Source organism: Cyprinodon variegatus, unplaced genomic scaffold (genome assembly GCF_000732505.1).
Source record: "Cyprinodon variegatus isolate N-32 unplaced genomic scaffold, C_variegatus-1.0 Scaffold11, whole genome shotgun sequence".
Taxonomy (NCBI): Eukaryota; Metazoa; Chordata; class Actinopteri; order Cyprinodontiformes; family Cyprinodontidae; genus Cyprinodon; species Cyprinodon variegatus.
In genome coordinates this window covers 1,466,596-1,482,572 of record NW_015150464.1, presented here as the reverse complement: position 1 = coordinate 1,482,572, position 15,977 = coordinate 1,466,596, and the positions used below count along the sequence as shown (strand labels likewise).

The 15,977-nt window shown below is 38.1% G+C and overlaps 1 protein-coding gene across 2 annotated transcripts in view; it reads left to right on the top strand.

Annotated features, from left to right (window-relative positions):
• The first annotated feature begins 1,830 nt into the window (after window positions 1-1,830).
• Window positions 1,831-15,977, top strand: part of pik3ap1 (phosphoinositide-3-kinase adaptor protein 1) — a 30,434-nt gene continuing 16,287 nt past the window's right edge. The window contains exons 1-14 of one of the 2 annotated variants that reach the window (XM_015380191.1): window positions 1,831-1,984; window positions 2,711-3,133; window positions 4,032-4,279; window positions 4,417-4,564; window positions 4,650-4,792; window positions 4,879-5,011; window positions 7,962-8,158; window positions 8,242-8,413; window positions 8,497-8,559; window positions 8,635-8,892; window positions 8,991-9,047; window positions 13,085-13,278; window positions 13,364-13,436; window positions 13,562-13,729. In XM_015380191.1, coding sequence (XP_015235677.1) covers window positions 1,954-1,984; window positions 2,711-3,133; window positions 4,032-4,279; window positions 4,417-4,564; window positions 4,650-4,792; window positions 4,879-5,011; window positions 7,962-8,158; window positions 8,242-8,413; window positions 8,497-8,559; window positions 8,635-8,892; window positions 8,991-9,047; window positions 13,085-13,278; window positions 13,364-13,436; window positions 13,562-13,729 — 2,308 coding nt within the window. In that variant the 5' untranslated portion in view covers window positions 1,831-1,953. Of the gene's footprint in view, window positions 1,985-2,707; window positions 3,134-4,031; window positions 4,280-4,416; window positions 4,565-4,649; window positions 4,793-4,878; window positions 5,012-7,961; window positions 8,159-8,241; window positions 8,414-8,496; window positions 8,560-8,634; window positions 8,893-8,990; window positions 9,048-13,084; window positions 13,279-13,363; window positions 13,437-13,561; window positions 13,730-15,977 lie in introns of both variants that reach the window. The other variant, XM_015380182.1, reaches the window with a different exon arrangement.

Sequence of the window (15,977 nt, the reverse complement as noted above, 5' to 3'; positions counted from 1 at the left end):
CGCAGAATCTGCTTTGATATGCATAAAAAGGAGTAAATAATAGGGATGTTTCCCCCAAGGTATGAAAAAAAAATGTTAGAACTTTAAATGTACAGTTATATGTTTATATTACTGTTTTTATATATATATTTTTACTATTTTTCAAAGCTGCACTTTAAAAAAAGATTAAATTGTCCAAAGAGCTGTTCCAAAAAAAACTTATTTTTGTTTTACAGTAGTGTAAACAAAATGACAAATAAATCTGTCTAAGTCTAAACTGGTGTTGGAGTGGAGATAGATGAAGTTGGTCAGTCTGTAGACTGCTGAGCTGGTGAGACGGTCTGCTTGAGCTTTATGGAGAGATCCAGTGGACTGCGTGAGCTGATAGTACACTGCAAAAAATGGAAAACTGTATGAGTTATATTTGCTAAAATTGAGTGAATTTTGTCTTGTTTTGAAGAGATAAGTGAGACACTTTGCCAATGGAACAAGACAATTTACATTTAAAATAAGAAGAAAACAATTGCTTTGTCTTATTTCAAGTGAATATTATCTAATTGTCTTATTTTAGGAGTAGAAATACTGATTCCATTGGCAAATCGTCTTATTAACCTACTAAAATTAAAGGTAAATACACTTATTTTAAGAAATGTTGTACTTATTTCTAGATGGTTTTTGCAGTGTAGAGCTTTACTCAGGGACCTGGAAGATGGAAGTCCAGCTTGGATAACGCAGGTTGAGAGAACCTGTCCATGATGAGCAATCATGAAGCGACAGTGGAGAGGAAAAACTCCCCTTTGGGAAGAAACCTCTGGCAGAACTTGGCTCAACATGGCGGCCTTCTGCCGGACCGGTTGAGATGAAACAGGGAATGCAGTAAGAGTCCGGGAGGAAGGACGCTCTGATGAAGCTTTAGCTACGATGCTGCAGGTGATAGAGCGCGATCGCCGCCTCCCGACTGAGATATCGATTGGGGTCCTTTTAAGATGAACCCGTGGCGGAGGCGAAATCTTCAGTTGAACTTCTGCCTAGGCTCCATTTCTTGAAATAGGCGTTAATGACTCTCTAGTGGACAACCGCCACTTTCCTATGATGCCCAGAACAAAACATCACATTTTTCATCATAATAAGTTCAATTAATCATTTTGTTTTCTGTTAACACTGTATTTCTGAATCCCAATTAGCTGTAAAGCTAATTAATAATCAATAATAACTTATTTCTCTCTGGTTTACCACTAAACTGTCTCCGCTGAATGAAGTTGCTTTCTCCATGCAGCGCTTCACAGCTGCTCTCACGCTTTTAATTGTCACATGATCCACGCTGCAGCGGCTCAGAAAGGTGTCTGGGTGGTTAAAGCTGCTTTTATTGCTTAGTTTGACATTAACCCTCTGATCTGCATTGCTGTTGATGATAAGTATCTGTGCATATTTGAACTATGATCAGGATTGTATGAAAGTCCCCTGACACAATGCAACTTGTTAAGGAAGTGAAAAATAGGAAGAAGCTCAGCAGGTGAATTAATGTTTGTTTGTGGATGATACTTTAAAAAAAAAAGCGAACAAAGCTTTGCTCTGAAATATACCCTCAATGCAGAACGGGAGGTTTTATCTCCAGGTCCGTTTCCTAAATTCGACATGTTAATTCTCAGATAACTTTCTTTTTTCTTCTAAATAAAGATCTTGAGCTAACATGAAAGAGTATAAAGCCATGGCAACGAGAGACTTGTTGCACTTTCTGATGTGACAAGGGGTGCATTTTCTCACTTCTTCAACTGTTTCAGGAAGTGGGGCAGAGCAACCAAAATCAGGAAACTAAGTGTTGCTATTTATATGACTGAGCAAAGGGCCAGAGCTGGTGATCGCTGGTTTAGTGTCAGCTGACGAGTGAAGGAGCCTCAGTGAAGCTGAGACGGCCTGAAGCGGAGCTTATCAGGGGAAATGGTGGCGTTTTGGGGATGATTTTGAGCAAAGATCATGGAAGGACTCATATCCAGCACCGAGTCAGGTGAGTCTGACACATACTGGAAGACTTTTCCATCAGCTTTAATATGATTTTAAACATCTCCTCACACTTCCTGCTCATTTTTTCCCTCAGTAAGAACAATAATTTACTTGCTCGGTCTCATTTTTTGTGTGAAATGTTTACTTAATTTGCTGAGTTGGATTTTGGTCAGCCGTTCATTGAGAATTAACATCTTAGCTGAAAATAGAGGAACCAAACGTGTCTGCATCCTGTGTGGTTAAATGCATGTGGCAGTTAATTAAGACTCTTTCCCTCACACACACATGCAGACACGCAGACATGAGTGCATTCAGTAATACTCTCTCGCTAACAGATGCCAGCTCCCACCGCCTCTGGTGAAGGTGAGCTCTCCTGTTTGGTTTCAGTAAGCAGAGGTGAAGTTGGCCCGATTAGAGGCTGTAATGAGTCAAACAGAATTACTCAGAGCAGTGTTGACACACTACGGTGTTTGCTCAACTCCCAGTTGGCTCGACGTCGACATTTCAAACAGTTCATACATTCGACCCTCACCCACAGTCACCTTGACATTCAGCAGCTGGAATGCTGTGGGCCGTTTTTTCCACAACCTGCTGCAGGAAATAATGTCCCCACTGTCTGTCTGGTCATCGATGTTTTTTTCCCTTTAGGTTTCACCAACTGATGCACAATTTTTTCCTTTCGCTTCACTGCATATCAATCACACTGTTATACATTCATGTTTTGCAGCAGCATCTGAGTCTTCCTCTGCGTTTGAGCTGCTGATTCTCCACACCGAGGAGGCCCAGGAGTGGGCTGCGTACTTGCAGCAGATCTTGAATTCCTCCAAACAGTTCCAGAAAAACTCGGTTCTGCTCTACGCCGTGAGCTCAGCCGACCAGCTCCATGGATATAACTTCAAGGATTTCCAGTGCTTCAAGTGCATAGTGGTGATCCTGACAGGATTGTTCCTGGACATTCTCTGTGACCAGGAGCTGCATGAAGCGCTCCAGAGACTCCTTTATCCTCCACACAAAGTGGTGGCGCTGCTCTGCGGCGTTTCAGAGGACAGCTTGTCTGCAGGGTGCTTTGCAGACTGGCAAAGCTGGAGAAAACTGCATGCTGATGATGAGCCCGCCATTTATGTTTCTACCGTGTTGGAATCCATCGCTGACAGTATGTGGACAGTTAATCATTAACCACACCTAACAATTTAAGCTTTGGGCATCAAAACTTGAATATTCTTGTAAAAAAAAATTGAACTTAACCCTTTAAAGCCCGATCCAAGAATAAAACAAAACAGAAAATTACTTTTTTTTTGGTTTGAAGTCCTTATTTGGCCTTTCAACAAAATATGTAAAAGAAAAAACAAAAATAAATGTTTAATATTAATAATTTATTACTATTACTATTAATTTATTACGATAAGTCAAAATTATTTTTTGTGTAGTCTTCTACTGGCTGTTATCAGGTATATCTGATTGTTTTTTACCATTAAATTATGCAAAAGGTGTCAGACGCAAAACATTTCAGAAACCGTATGTATCAAATATGATACATTTGGCATTACAGGGTTAATTTTGTTAATATTTGGGAAAAAAGTTGGATTAAAACCAAATGTAAGGTTTCCTCTTCATATAAGATACATAAAAGGTTAAAACCAGCATTTTTTTCTATTGAATGAACAAGAAGAACTGAATTTGATTGAAGGACCCTGAGATTTTAAGCCTATAAAGGCTAAAATATAAAACGATTGTATGAAAATATAAATTTTTTTTGGTCAAACTAGTCTTTACTAAACATCCTGACAAAGAAATAGATAAATTTGTTTTTACAAATTTCCAAAAAAATCAATCAATTGTTTTAAATTTGGCAATTTGATGCAATTTATTATGCATTTTCTGCTCAAAAAATTAGTTTTTTCAACAATAAAATTATCACTCTACAGTATCTAACGTGCTACCTTTTATGTTATTAGAAATCTTAAAATGAGGAGGATGCTCAGAGCGAGGTATCGTGTTAATCGGATGAAATCAATTCGAGGATCATTTTTATTTTGTTTTTTTACTTCAAGGCAGACGAGCGGAAGTCATATTGCAGAACGAAACTCCTGCAGCAGAGTTGAACGTCACAGAAGCTTCTCCTGTCTGCTCTGAAAATCCCACGGTGGCTGAAAGTGAAGAGGAGGCCCCGGAGGAGCAGACTGAAACGTTCCTAAAGGAGGAAGAGCAAGACAGCAGGGAGAATTCAACAAGTGAAACCATCAGCTCAGAGACACAGCTCACATGTCTGTGTGTTCAGCCCAACAGAGTCCGGTGTGGGGTAAGGTTGAAGCAAACATGCAGCTGCAAAGTTTACATGAACATGGAGAGGTTGGATAAAGATGAGGCAGACATGCAGTCATTTGCTGAGATATTCAATTCAAATGTTAAATATTTGTCCTTTTTTATATTCTTCAGGATCAAGAGACGCTTTATATCATTTTTAAAAGCAGAATTGGTTCTGGTTCTGATCTGGAAGTAGAGTTCTCAACTGAAGACTCAGATTCTTCTAAAAGGGTTCTGGCCTCTTTGGAGAATGAATTCACCATAAGTGTCCCTGCACCAGGCGAGTTTCTGCAGGAAGAGCTTTTACTGCTCAGTGCAAGGCTTTTAAAATTCATCACTAATCTGTTTTTGATTGTTCTGCATAGAAATGCCTGCTGGAGTGACTTTGCTCACTTTGCACGCTGATGGCTCAGATGTCAGCCTGAGCCCGGTCACATATTACACCAGCATGGGAGAAGTTAGTCGCTATCTTACAGAGGTTGCCGATCCTGTGAACTTTATCTGCCAGGTAAAGCATACCCGACCATTCTTTTCTTTGCTTTTATTTATTTTTCTGCTCTTTTAGGTTTGTTTATAACTAAGATTTCCTTCCAGGCCTTTGATTGGACCTGCAATTCAACTGAATCAGTGGATACTTTACTGACAGACTCGTTAAAATCCAAAATGCCAGCATCCGGGCTGCAGCTTTTTGGAGTCAAACAGATCGAAGAAGAAAACATGTCAGCGTGTGAGTGTAGCTTTCTGATTTCTTGGTTGTTGTTTTTTTTTTTTTTTAGGTGATTCCCTATTTTTGCAGATATTCGTGCTACAGAGGAGAAGTATGAATGTGAGAAAAAATGGTTGCACAATCAGCTTGTTTTTCTGTACCCATTTTTGCACACACATCTCCCGCTCTGCCATCAAGCAGAAGTTTGTTCGAACAAGACGTTGTTCAAACTTCATTACTCCTTCATAGGGCAAGCTAGCGTTTTCGATCACTTGCATACCCCTTACAAATAGAGTCCCCCCTGCCCCTTAGTGAGGTCTAGAAGCACAAGATCTATATCAAGCGGTAGAGCAAAGATACTGCTTCATGGCTGCACATCTTTTTTTAGCATTTCACCAATTAGATAAGCCCTTGAATGACATATTACCTACTGTACAAGTTAAGAAAAAGAAAGTAAAAAGCTAATTGAAAAGTTAAAAAGTTAATAAGCCTAGTTAACAATTTTATTTAGGTTTTTAAACTGAAAAATGTGTCAGTACCAGCATGAATTCCTTTAAGGTTATGTTGAACCAAACAAAATGTGTTTCTTTCACTCTCAGAGTGTATTTAATGAATCTCTTATAGAAGCATTTGTTATTTTTCTTAATATATTCGGGCAAGTTGGCGTTTCTTGTTACATTGACATACATTTTCGCCATCAAATATCCATATTTTTTTAATGTTACAAAGGTAATAAGGTCTTTTCCTGGATTCCACACTGCAAAAAATGGAAATCTATGAGTCATTTTTGCTTAAATTAAGTGAATTTTTTCTTGAATTGAGGAGATAAGTGAGACATCTTGCCAATGGAACAAGACAATTTACATTTAAAATAAGAAAAAAACAATTGCTTTTTTTTTTTTCAGTTGATTTTTTTTTATTTTTTTATTTTTAGGGTTGGGATTGTTCTTTTGTTTGGCAATTTTTTTTTCCTTCTTAACTTTAGGGTTAATTCCCTTTTTTTTATTAATTTTTTTCTTTTTTCTAGATGGTTTTTGCAGTGCAACAACACTGTTGCCTTGAAATATAGACTTTCAAAGTAATTCACTGAAGAGTTAATGCAGTGGTTGCTGTTTCATCTGCAATAACGCAGCAGGACCAGAAGTGATAGAAGCTTTCCAGATTACACCTTTCAAAACTTTAACAGGGGACTCTTTACTGGAAGCATTGCATTGCATACATGATATGGAACTTTTAATGATGGAGACTATAAAAGAAGATAAAGAGTTTCGCTCATATAACTTAGTCCTTCCGATAAGAACAAAATGACTGACTGAGATAACACTGTAAAACACACACTGTGCAGAGCCGTCCTTGACTCTCCCCCAGTTACTGTACTTTGAGTTAATAGACGGGAACAGTATTAGGTTTCTATCATAGAGCGCCGACTGTGAACTTCCTCCTCGGCCCCACCGTAGCAGCAGACAGGATCGAACGCGCCTAAACCTTCATTCCTACATCGTTTACTGAAATGACTAAAAGTACCAAGAGTATTTTAAATTCATTTTGGATAGATTTTAGATTAGAGAAAACATTTTGAAAACTGTGTGACCCAAAAAAAGATTTATCTTCATCTTGGTGACATCCATGCCTTGTTTTATGTAACCAGAGTTTCTCAAATGTTGCTGGTCTTTGAAAGTCCAAGGCTGTTTTCTCTAATCTTTCTAAACCTTTATGAGCAGAATTTGATATAAATTTGTGCATCATTCATCATTTAGGCATAAAAACTGTTCTGATGTAGTGAAGCACCATTACCTCTATTTTTGTGACAGATCTGTTTTTGATAAAACTCTGAGAATAGAGCTGATGTGAAGTTTCTTGTTTGGACACTTTTAGAACATGCAAACTCTTCTGCTCATGCTTTCTGTTTGACGTTAACATGGCCGTTTGAGGATTTAACAGGGCCGGGCGACGTGGCCTAAAAATCTCATCTCTGACTTTTTATTCCTACCGAATTCAATCAGTTTCCTAATAAGTTTTATTCTATTTAATAATGTTAAAACTCTTTACACAACAGTATTTTATTGTTTATCTTTTAACTCTTCTCTATTATGCTATTCTTATACATTTTTCTAATGTCTACATTTGTGTGACCATTTTTTCTATAATTTTTTGCTGCTGTAAACACCAGAAATTCCCCATTGTGGGACAATAAAGGGATTTTCTATTCTCTTCTATTCTCTTCTATTCAATTCTATTCTATTCTATTATTTTCTATTCTAACAAAAAGAGAAAAATGATACACCTTACTTTCAAAAATTAGGTTTTATTTCAATCTTCTCCTGTGGGAGGTGAGCTTAATTTAAAGGGTAATGAAATCAAGCTTTAAAAACTGCTTTTATGATTAAAAATAAATAAATAAATAAAAAAGAATATAAATAAAAAAAGAATAATAATAATAACAATAAAAGAAAAAAAGAAAAACTGCTTTTAATAAAATTATATTTGACAACAAATAATGAAAATATAACATGAACCTGTTCAATTACGAGGTAACTATAGCAACAGAAAGTAATGAACTGATGTCAGCCTGTTCTATGGAAGTCCAAAGAGCCCATAAAGTGAAAAAGAATCAATATTTACACTGGAAAAACGATCTAGAAATAAGTAAACAATTTGTAAATTAAGTGTATTTACCCTTAATTTAAGTAGGTAAAGGAGGTAGTTTGCCAATGGAATGAGCATTTTTACTCTTAAAATAAGATAATTTGATAACTTGTACTTGAAATAAGACAATCCAATTGAAAATTGTCTTGTTTAGTTGGCAACATTTCTCGTTTACCTCCTCAATTCAAGAAGAAATGCACTTATCCTAAGAAAAAAATTACCTATCTAGATATCAATTTCTTCCAGTGTATTAAGAAAACATTTGATTGATTGATTAAAATTAACAAAGATAGAAAGGTGTTTGATTGTTTTTGTTTTTTTTCAGATCAACGCGATGAAGAGCTTCCCACTTTGCTCCACTTTTCTGCTAAATACGGTTTGAAGAAGCTCACCAGTATTCTGCTTCGCTGCCCTGGGGCTCTGCAGGCCTACAGCGTGATGAACAAACATGGAGACTACCCAAACAAACTAGCAGAGAAGAGCGGCTTCCAAGATCTCAGACAATTCATGGATGAATTCGTTGTAAGTTCTCCGAAGGGAACATTATAGATTTAACATTATAGATTGGAATACGTTTGTAAAACCTTCTTTCTGGACTCCCTCAGGAGACAGCAGACATGCTCCAGTCTCACATAATAGAAACCTTGGATGAAGACGTAGAGATATACGAGCCCATGACGAATTCTTCTCAAGATATGATGATTAAGTTATCTGTTTGCTCTGAGGATATTTATGAGTCGATGCTCGACATTGACCCAAATTGTGCAGAAGACTTATGTAAGTTTAGATCTCTGCTCTGATTCCAAAGATAAACCCTTCAGACGGCTACTGATGGAACTGATCTTAAATGTTTGTTGCAGATGAGGTGATGACTGCCGTTGATGAGAATCCTGAAGAGGCCATGCTCAGGAAGTTTTTCGAAGGTACATCCAGCTATTAACCTGCGATTGATCATCCTGAATCACCAAACATGCGGCTGAAAGTTTCTGATTTAACAGCTAAACCTCAAGCTGCTGAGGAGCCAGTCAACCATCACAGGACGGAGGACCATGAACCCAACGAACGCAACAACTTTGATGAAGTCGAGGAGGAGGAGGATCCGTACAACATCTGTCGGGAGGATATTTATGATACGGTGGACATAGTCAGCACTTATACTCCAGCAGTGGTGAACCGCCCCCCGGCCCCCATCCCCAGACCACAGGCTGAGCGGGAACCTGAAAGACCTGAAAGACCTGCCACCTACATCTCCAAAGGTCTGTGTTTTAAGGTTTTCTTTGTTCAATATTTTAAAGCAGTTTGTTGCTCTAAAAAAACTACTACCTAACTTTAATGTACTGTATCTTCCTTACAGTATTTTCAGATCGAAGGACATCCCAGGTAAATACCATGGGGAGTGAATATCCTGCAGGTAAAAAATAATTAAACTTTGAAACCTTTGCGTTTTAGAGAGCATCTTGCTGTAATAATCTTCTCTAATCACTTTACTGAGCTGTTTTATTCAAATCAAGGTCCTGATTGATCCTCTGTGATTCAAAATGCGCTCTTATCTGTTGCCTGCTTGATTTTTAGATTTGAGAAAAAAAATGTACCCATGAGTCTAGAAAGTTTGCTGAATCTTTGTGGAAAACACGAGAAAAACACAAATATTTGATAAAGACGGAGCTAATTTAACTAAAGTTAATACCCTTGCAAAAAAAGTGTTGATAAAATAATTTAAATACTCTAACCCACCAGTGTAGTCCTGTTTCTCTGACCGTGACTGAGTGGATGTGCTCTCTTCAGCTATAGAAATAAACTGAATTGAACTGAATTGAACCTCATTTTTTAACTCGCTAAACTTAGGTTTCCAGGTATTTGTTGATGTATTTAATAATTACGATTAAATCGGTTTAGGATCTGGACTTTTACTGCCAAACTTTAATTTTATTCTCTTTTGGCCTTTTAGTACATTTATTGATCTCACATTGGAAAAATTGACCTCTGCATTTAACCCATCCCCTTGGGGAACAGTGGGCTGCCATCGTGGGGCGCCCGGGGAGCAATCAGGGGTTAAGGGTCTTGCTCTGAGACCCAGAGAACATCAGAGTCGGAGCTCTTACCGCTAGGCCACCACTCCCCATAAATCATAGGTTTTTCCGCTGTGCTTGGGATCATTGCTCTGCTGATTTCAGCATTTAATAGCTGTCATTTTCAGTTTTGTAGGCTATTTTTTGTTTCTTCATTTTGTTACTCTGTTTGGTCAGCTTTCTTGAGCATTAATATTAAAACACTGAGGCCTCTACATCGAGCTTTTATAGGTTTGGTGTTTTTTTCATTGTTGTTTGGCTCAACTTTCCTTTGAGAAACAGTCATAAGATGCTGCTGCAGCATAGAAATAATAATCATATCGCTGTTATTGTATTGTTGGCCTAAAAATTACAGCACGTAATCCATGATATTTCCACAAAAAAGACTAATAAACGTCTATATTTGAAGGAACTGTATTTATTCAGTCCTTTCCAACTGTGTTTACAATATAAAAAATGCATTTGATCTCTATAATATTTATAAAGCAGTGTTACTATGTCATGCTTTTTAGCAGAATTAATAAAAATACCACAATATATTTGTTATATTCAACTTTATTCAGGGGCAAAAGTCATACATCCTAGTAGAATTTAACAGACAATTAATGATAATTAATGAAGCACTGCCCTGCTTAGTTCTTCTCTTTGCTTCAGACACAAACACAACTTATTCTGCCTTATCAACCAAACATCTCTCAACCTTTTGTTGTGTTTCTGCTTGTACCCCAACCCCAGAAACCATCACTCTGAGCCCACAACCAGCTCTGTGGTTGTTGGCAAGTCTGTAATTCAATTTCACCTAAAAATAAAACCATTGAACTTTTAATTTTGGCCAAACTTTGCCAAAGAGATAGAGGATGATCTACACCTGCTGGTCCTGCATCCTGTCTCCTTTCATTTTAAACTTTGAATCTTAGCTTAATTGATTCACAGCTATGGGGTTTCATTAGTATTAATTGAATTACAATTAATCAAATTATTATTATTACCAAAGAGACTATGGAAAATGGGATAACAGATTTTTGACTCTGTTCTACATGCTTGTGAAGACTCTCAGTCATCCAGATCATGTTTTTTATTAACTTTTTTAGAATAAGTCCGTTCCACGTTAGCTTACTTTAAAAAATTCTAAGCCATTGACAATTTATTAGACAAAAATAGAAATATAATTGCCTCTTAATACTTCATGAAGTATCTAATCACAGATACTTCATGAAATATTAAGTATTTCATTTTGGTTTTGCTTGCTAAGCCCGAAATCAACTAAATAGAACCTGTCTGACAACACGAAGTAGGCTTAAAAACCGAAAGCAAGTCACTGACAACAGATGAAAGCATGTAACAAAATCCTTTTCTAAGACTCCGGGATTCCAGCAAATATCCATGAAAACAGAATGCAGAACATAATTCATTTCAATTCGGTTTATTTCTATCTCAAGTCATTTTAAAAATACAATTCAATCAGATCATACAGCCAGATCGATAAATCTAAGGGAAACTAGCTGATTGCATTCAGTCATTGACTTTGTACGATTCGGCCCTCCTGGACGAGCATGTGGCGATAGTACTGTAGATACTCGCTTGCACAGTGTTGTTAACTCAGCAATCCCTAAAGCTAGTAATTCATGCAGCAACAGTGGAGTGGGAAAAGAAAGCACAAGCAGTTAGTTACAATGAAAGCTGAGCCCATAGCTATCTCCAAGAGAGAAACAGGACTAAGCAGTAAAAAAACAGGCCCTAATCTATCATCTATAACTGAAGGTTTTGAAGGCAGTAGCACAGCTGATATTTCTCTCCAGGATGGAGACTCAAGCAAACTGGAACGGACCAGACGAAGCTAATATGATGAGAAAATGCAGAGAGAGCATAAAGTTAGAGATTGAAATAAGGAATGCTGCGAATGAAGTAGCCTGATAAACCCGACTAAATGTGAGATTAAATGTGTAATTTAGTCTGGCCCCGATGAATGACACATCGGAAGATTGTTGAAAAGAACAACCTCTTGTTTTTCAAACCATGTCTGTGCCTATTGGCCAACGCTCTGACCAATGAGCGCAACTGACTGTGACGTAGTAAGCGTGACAGAAAGCTGGTGGGGGAGTGTAAACAAACAGCCTGTCGGTAAAACTGTGAATACGTCCTTGTTAAAAATGAATGAGTGTAGAGCCTCTTCCTGCTCACGCTTCATCAAAATCCCCATGTCTAATCCTTTCAAAACTGATTCAAAAGTTGAGTCAAATGAGAACTGTTCAATAATTGTTGCCATCTTCTTTGTTGTGCTTTCTCCAGCATTGCGCAGCCCTCAAAACTGCCCGCTTGCATCCAGAAATTCAAAACACATCTCTGCGTTGTGATTGGCCCGCCAGTTCTAGGGTCTGGGGTATTTATCCAGGCTAGACCAACTCGCAGGCAAAAAAGATTTTGGCCGCTGGCGTTTGGGGCTAGTTGACTAGGCTAAGAATGAAGCAGAAAGATGTAAAGTGGTCCCAATGTCCTCCAGCAGTCTAAGACTATAGCAGCATTACTATAGAGATAGCTCTGGATAACCTGAGCCACTCTAACTATAAGCTCCATTAGGACTTAAAGGCCCAAGTCATGTCTTAAAAGAATTGCAAACCTCAACTCAAATTACCTCAAGAACATATTTGACTTTCAACCAGTATGTCAGAACAGAACCCAGAACGTCTCAATCTCAGTTGACCAAAGCAAAGAGAAATGGTAGTGGTAGTGTCATGATCAATTTTGTAATTAGTGTTGCACCGATACCAATACCAGTATCGGACGGGGCCCCGATACTGCCCTAAAATGGTGGTATCGGTACTGGCGAGTACCAACAAATAGGGCACCGATACCATTTTGAGAGCCAAAAGTTTATTCAACTATTGTCCCCCCTTCCAGGTAGGCAATAAAAAGTTCTACTGGATTCCCTTTGTATCAGATTTTTTCCTTCTTCACAAAGGTATGCAGCAGCTTGACAAAGCCATGATGGCAATTATTGTACATTATTATCGTATCGGTATCGGCCGATACTGCACAGCCAGGTATCGCGTATTGGTATTGGGGCCAAAAAATGGCATCGGCGCAACACTATTGTAATTGATGCAACCATTAATCCAGATCTCTGAAATGCAGCAGCAGGTCAATCTCTGAATTGATTGTTTATTTTTCACCAAGAAAAAGCTAAATGAAAACTCTACATGGAGTTTACGTGTCTTCCTTGTTCATGCATGAATTTTCCCTGCCAAAGTGCCTTCAAGTATGAATGTTTTCATGTGGTTATAGCCTTTCACGTATGTTTCTGTGTTGCCCTGTGACAAACTGACAATTCAAACATGGAGGAGATTAACTTATTCCTCCACCCTGTTCTGTTTTTAATTAGCTCGACCCGTGAGCGAAGCTCCATCATCTACATATGATCCCTATGGTGGAATGAAGACCCCTGGGCAGAGGCAGCTCATATCCCTACAGGAGAGGGTCAAAGTCGGGGAGATAACGGTGGATGAGGCCGTCCAGGAGTTCAAAGCTTGGCAGTTGGACCACGAGCGCAGGGCCAACTCTCTGCGCTATCAGCAGGTAAAGGATCAGCCACAAAAATCCAAGTCTGATAGCAAAGAAATAGTTTCTAACAAATAACCCCTTGTTTTATTTGTCATTGAAGGATAATCTGAGGAAATTACGAGAAAGCATTACGAGAAGACACAAAGAGAGGGAAAAGTCGGTAGGAGAAAGAGGTATGATGATGCAACGTGTCGAATTCCTACACCCTGCCGATAAAATGATCTACTTATGTGTCGCAGACAACATCCTGTTTATCTCATAGTCTGATTGCTGATGTGGTATGACTCTTCTCTGCCAGAATATGAAATAACGGCTCCACTGCAGAGGAATCTGTACTGGCAGTCTAACATGACGATAGAGTGCGACGTGTATGAGCCGACACCCAGAGTGAGCGCCCCGCCCCCACCTGCAGTTCATCCAATCAAAAGAAGCAGCTGGAAGACAGGAAGTACATCCAGCACATCTAGTGAGTCCCCAAACTCTTTATCTCATGTTTAGGTTCAAAAATGGTTAAATATTGAGACTTAGATTAGTGACAAATTCATTTAGAAAAGAGCTTCACCTGTTCGCACCTTGTGCTGGGACGGTTGTATTGGTCTGCCATGTGATCAAGGCACTACCGCCTCAATATGACCCCCTAAGGAGGGTGGGGGGATGATTTAATCAAACTGGGGAAGACAAAACACACATAGAACCCTTATTTTCATTTATCTATAATGCACAACCCTTATTAATAGTGCGACAAGATGTGTACAAACATAAAAAAAAAACAAAATTCAAGCCGCAATTTGAGTATAGTGAGAAAAAAACAGCACCCTCTTAGTATCGTTACCCCTCCTGTTACTGTTAACCTTTATAAAAGCGAGAGTTGAGTCCTGTCTTATCTTCTCTGTATCTCAGCTCACAGCTCTATAAGGTTTAGTTTGTGGACAGAGATTGTAATAGAAGGCAACATGTTTTAAATCATCCTGTTTAAACCTGAGTGCAAACACAGCATGCCACAACCACAGCAAGCATTGAAGCTTTTTACGTATTTATCCTTTGGTTGTTTTTCAACCTCACCTTATAGTTGCGTAGAGGTGCAAACAACAAAAATCCGACAGACACACAAACTATTAAAATTCATGCAAAAGAAAAATTATACTAACAGCGTTGCTCCAACTACGGTGGAGTTTTCACGTACTTCAAGTGACCAGTCATCAACTCAAATGGGACCATTTCACCCTTAGTAAAGACATAAAATTCAGTTTTTAAAGAATAGACTGAAAATAAAACATATTTCACCTTTAATCCCTTCAGATGTCTTGTGGGTGGGACGTCTCTTTATATATTTGCTAAGGATTGAAGGACTCCCCCAGTGGTCTGGAGCACTTCCGCTAACCTGAGATAGCTTACAACTTATTTGCAACTGTTTTTCTTTGCACGTGTTTTTGTGTGTTAGCATCATTTATGTCTTTGGAATGTGTTTTGTGTGAGCTGCATATTTAGGTGTTTGCAGGACATTTGCACGTCGCTGCTCTCTATTTTCCTTGGTATTTGTCAGCCGCAATGTTTATTTCCTTTGCACGTGTTTTGAGTGTTAGTCTATTTTTGGGGTTGTTAGCCTTTTTTGTTCTTGCAGAACTTCTGTGTTATGCATTTGCACCTTCCGCCACCATAACCTATTTATTAATACTAAAAAGCTGTGACCAAGCCACGTATTTTTAGGTTAAAGTTCCAGTTGCATTTAGCAGACGGAGTGTTCTTTTTTGTAATGGTGCAACAGAAGAGTGACTTTGCAGAAATTATCACCCTGATGAACCGACTGGCATGCAGAAAGGGTCTGATAGTATCATTTGGTGACCCTGAAATGCATTCTATTGTGTAGTTCTCCTATAGTGAGTGGTAAGATTTTTATAAGCATGGTTCTCACTATGCATGGTGATGTCGTCCCCCATACACCAACCCACCCCCCCAGCTCCCAGGTGGCATGATGTAGGCATAGTGAGCGTTTGAAAACTGGCTTTATGCCACCTCATATTTATGGCACCAGAAACCTAAATGATTTTAAATTAAAAGTTGGATGATTAAATTCAACGAAGATTTGACAACTATTAAAAAAGTGCCTCCGGTGGGTTTTTCTAATCGAAATAATACATTTTTGTGAGAAAACTTCCTAAACAGTATTTTTTTATGAACAGATTAGTGTCAATTAAATAAAAATTTCCAAAATGTGATTAAATCACTAAAATAAGTAGGATGAAAATAAAAATTCATGCATCTTTTGCGACTACTTAAGCATATTTAATTACTTTAGCACAATTGTTTCATTTCCTACACTAACATGAAACTGTTGTGTTAAAGTAACTAAATGTGCTTAAAATGATTCATAAAGTGTATTAATTATTTTAACTTCATTTATTTCCCCATTTTACCAGTAGTTTAAGGGTTGCAGACGTTTCTGTGAGTGTGAGTTTTTAACCTTGCTCTTTTGTTGCTCTTTCAGTATCGAGTCAAGAGGAAGTGCAGTACAAGGCACTAATTTTACACGTTTATTTCACGAAATAGCTCAGAAAGCTAAAATTATGTCTACTAACCTTTTTCTTTCTTTCGTGACCAATTTGTGTCATAACCTGGTCAACCAAGGAATCAAAAGTGTTTCAATTATGTTATCCTCAGTTGTCTATTTATAATAAAATATCACAAGGGGGATGGTGGATGTATTTCCCTTTTTT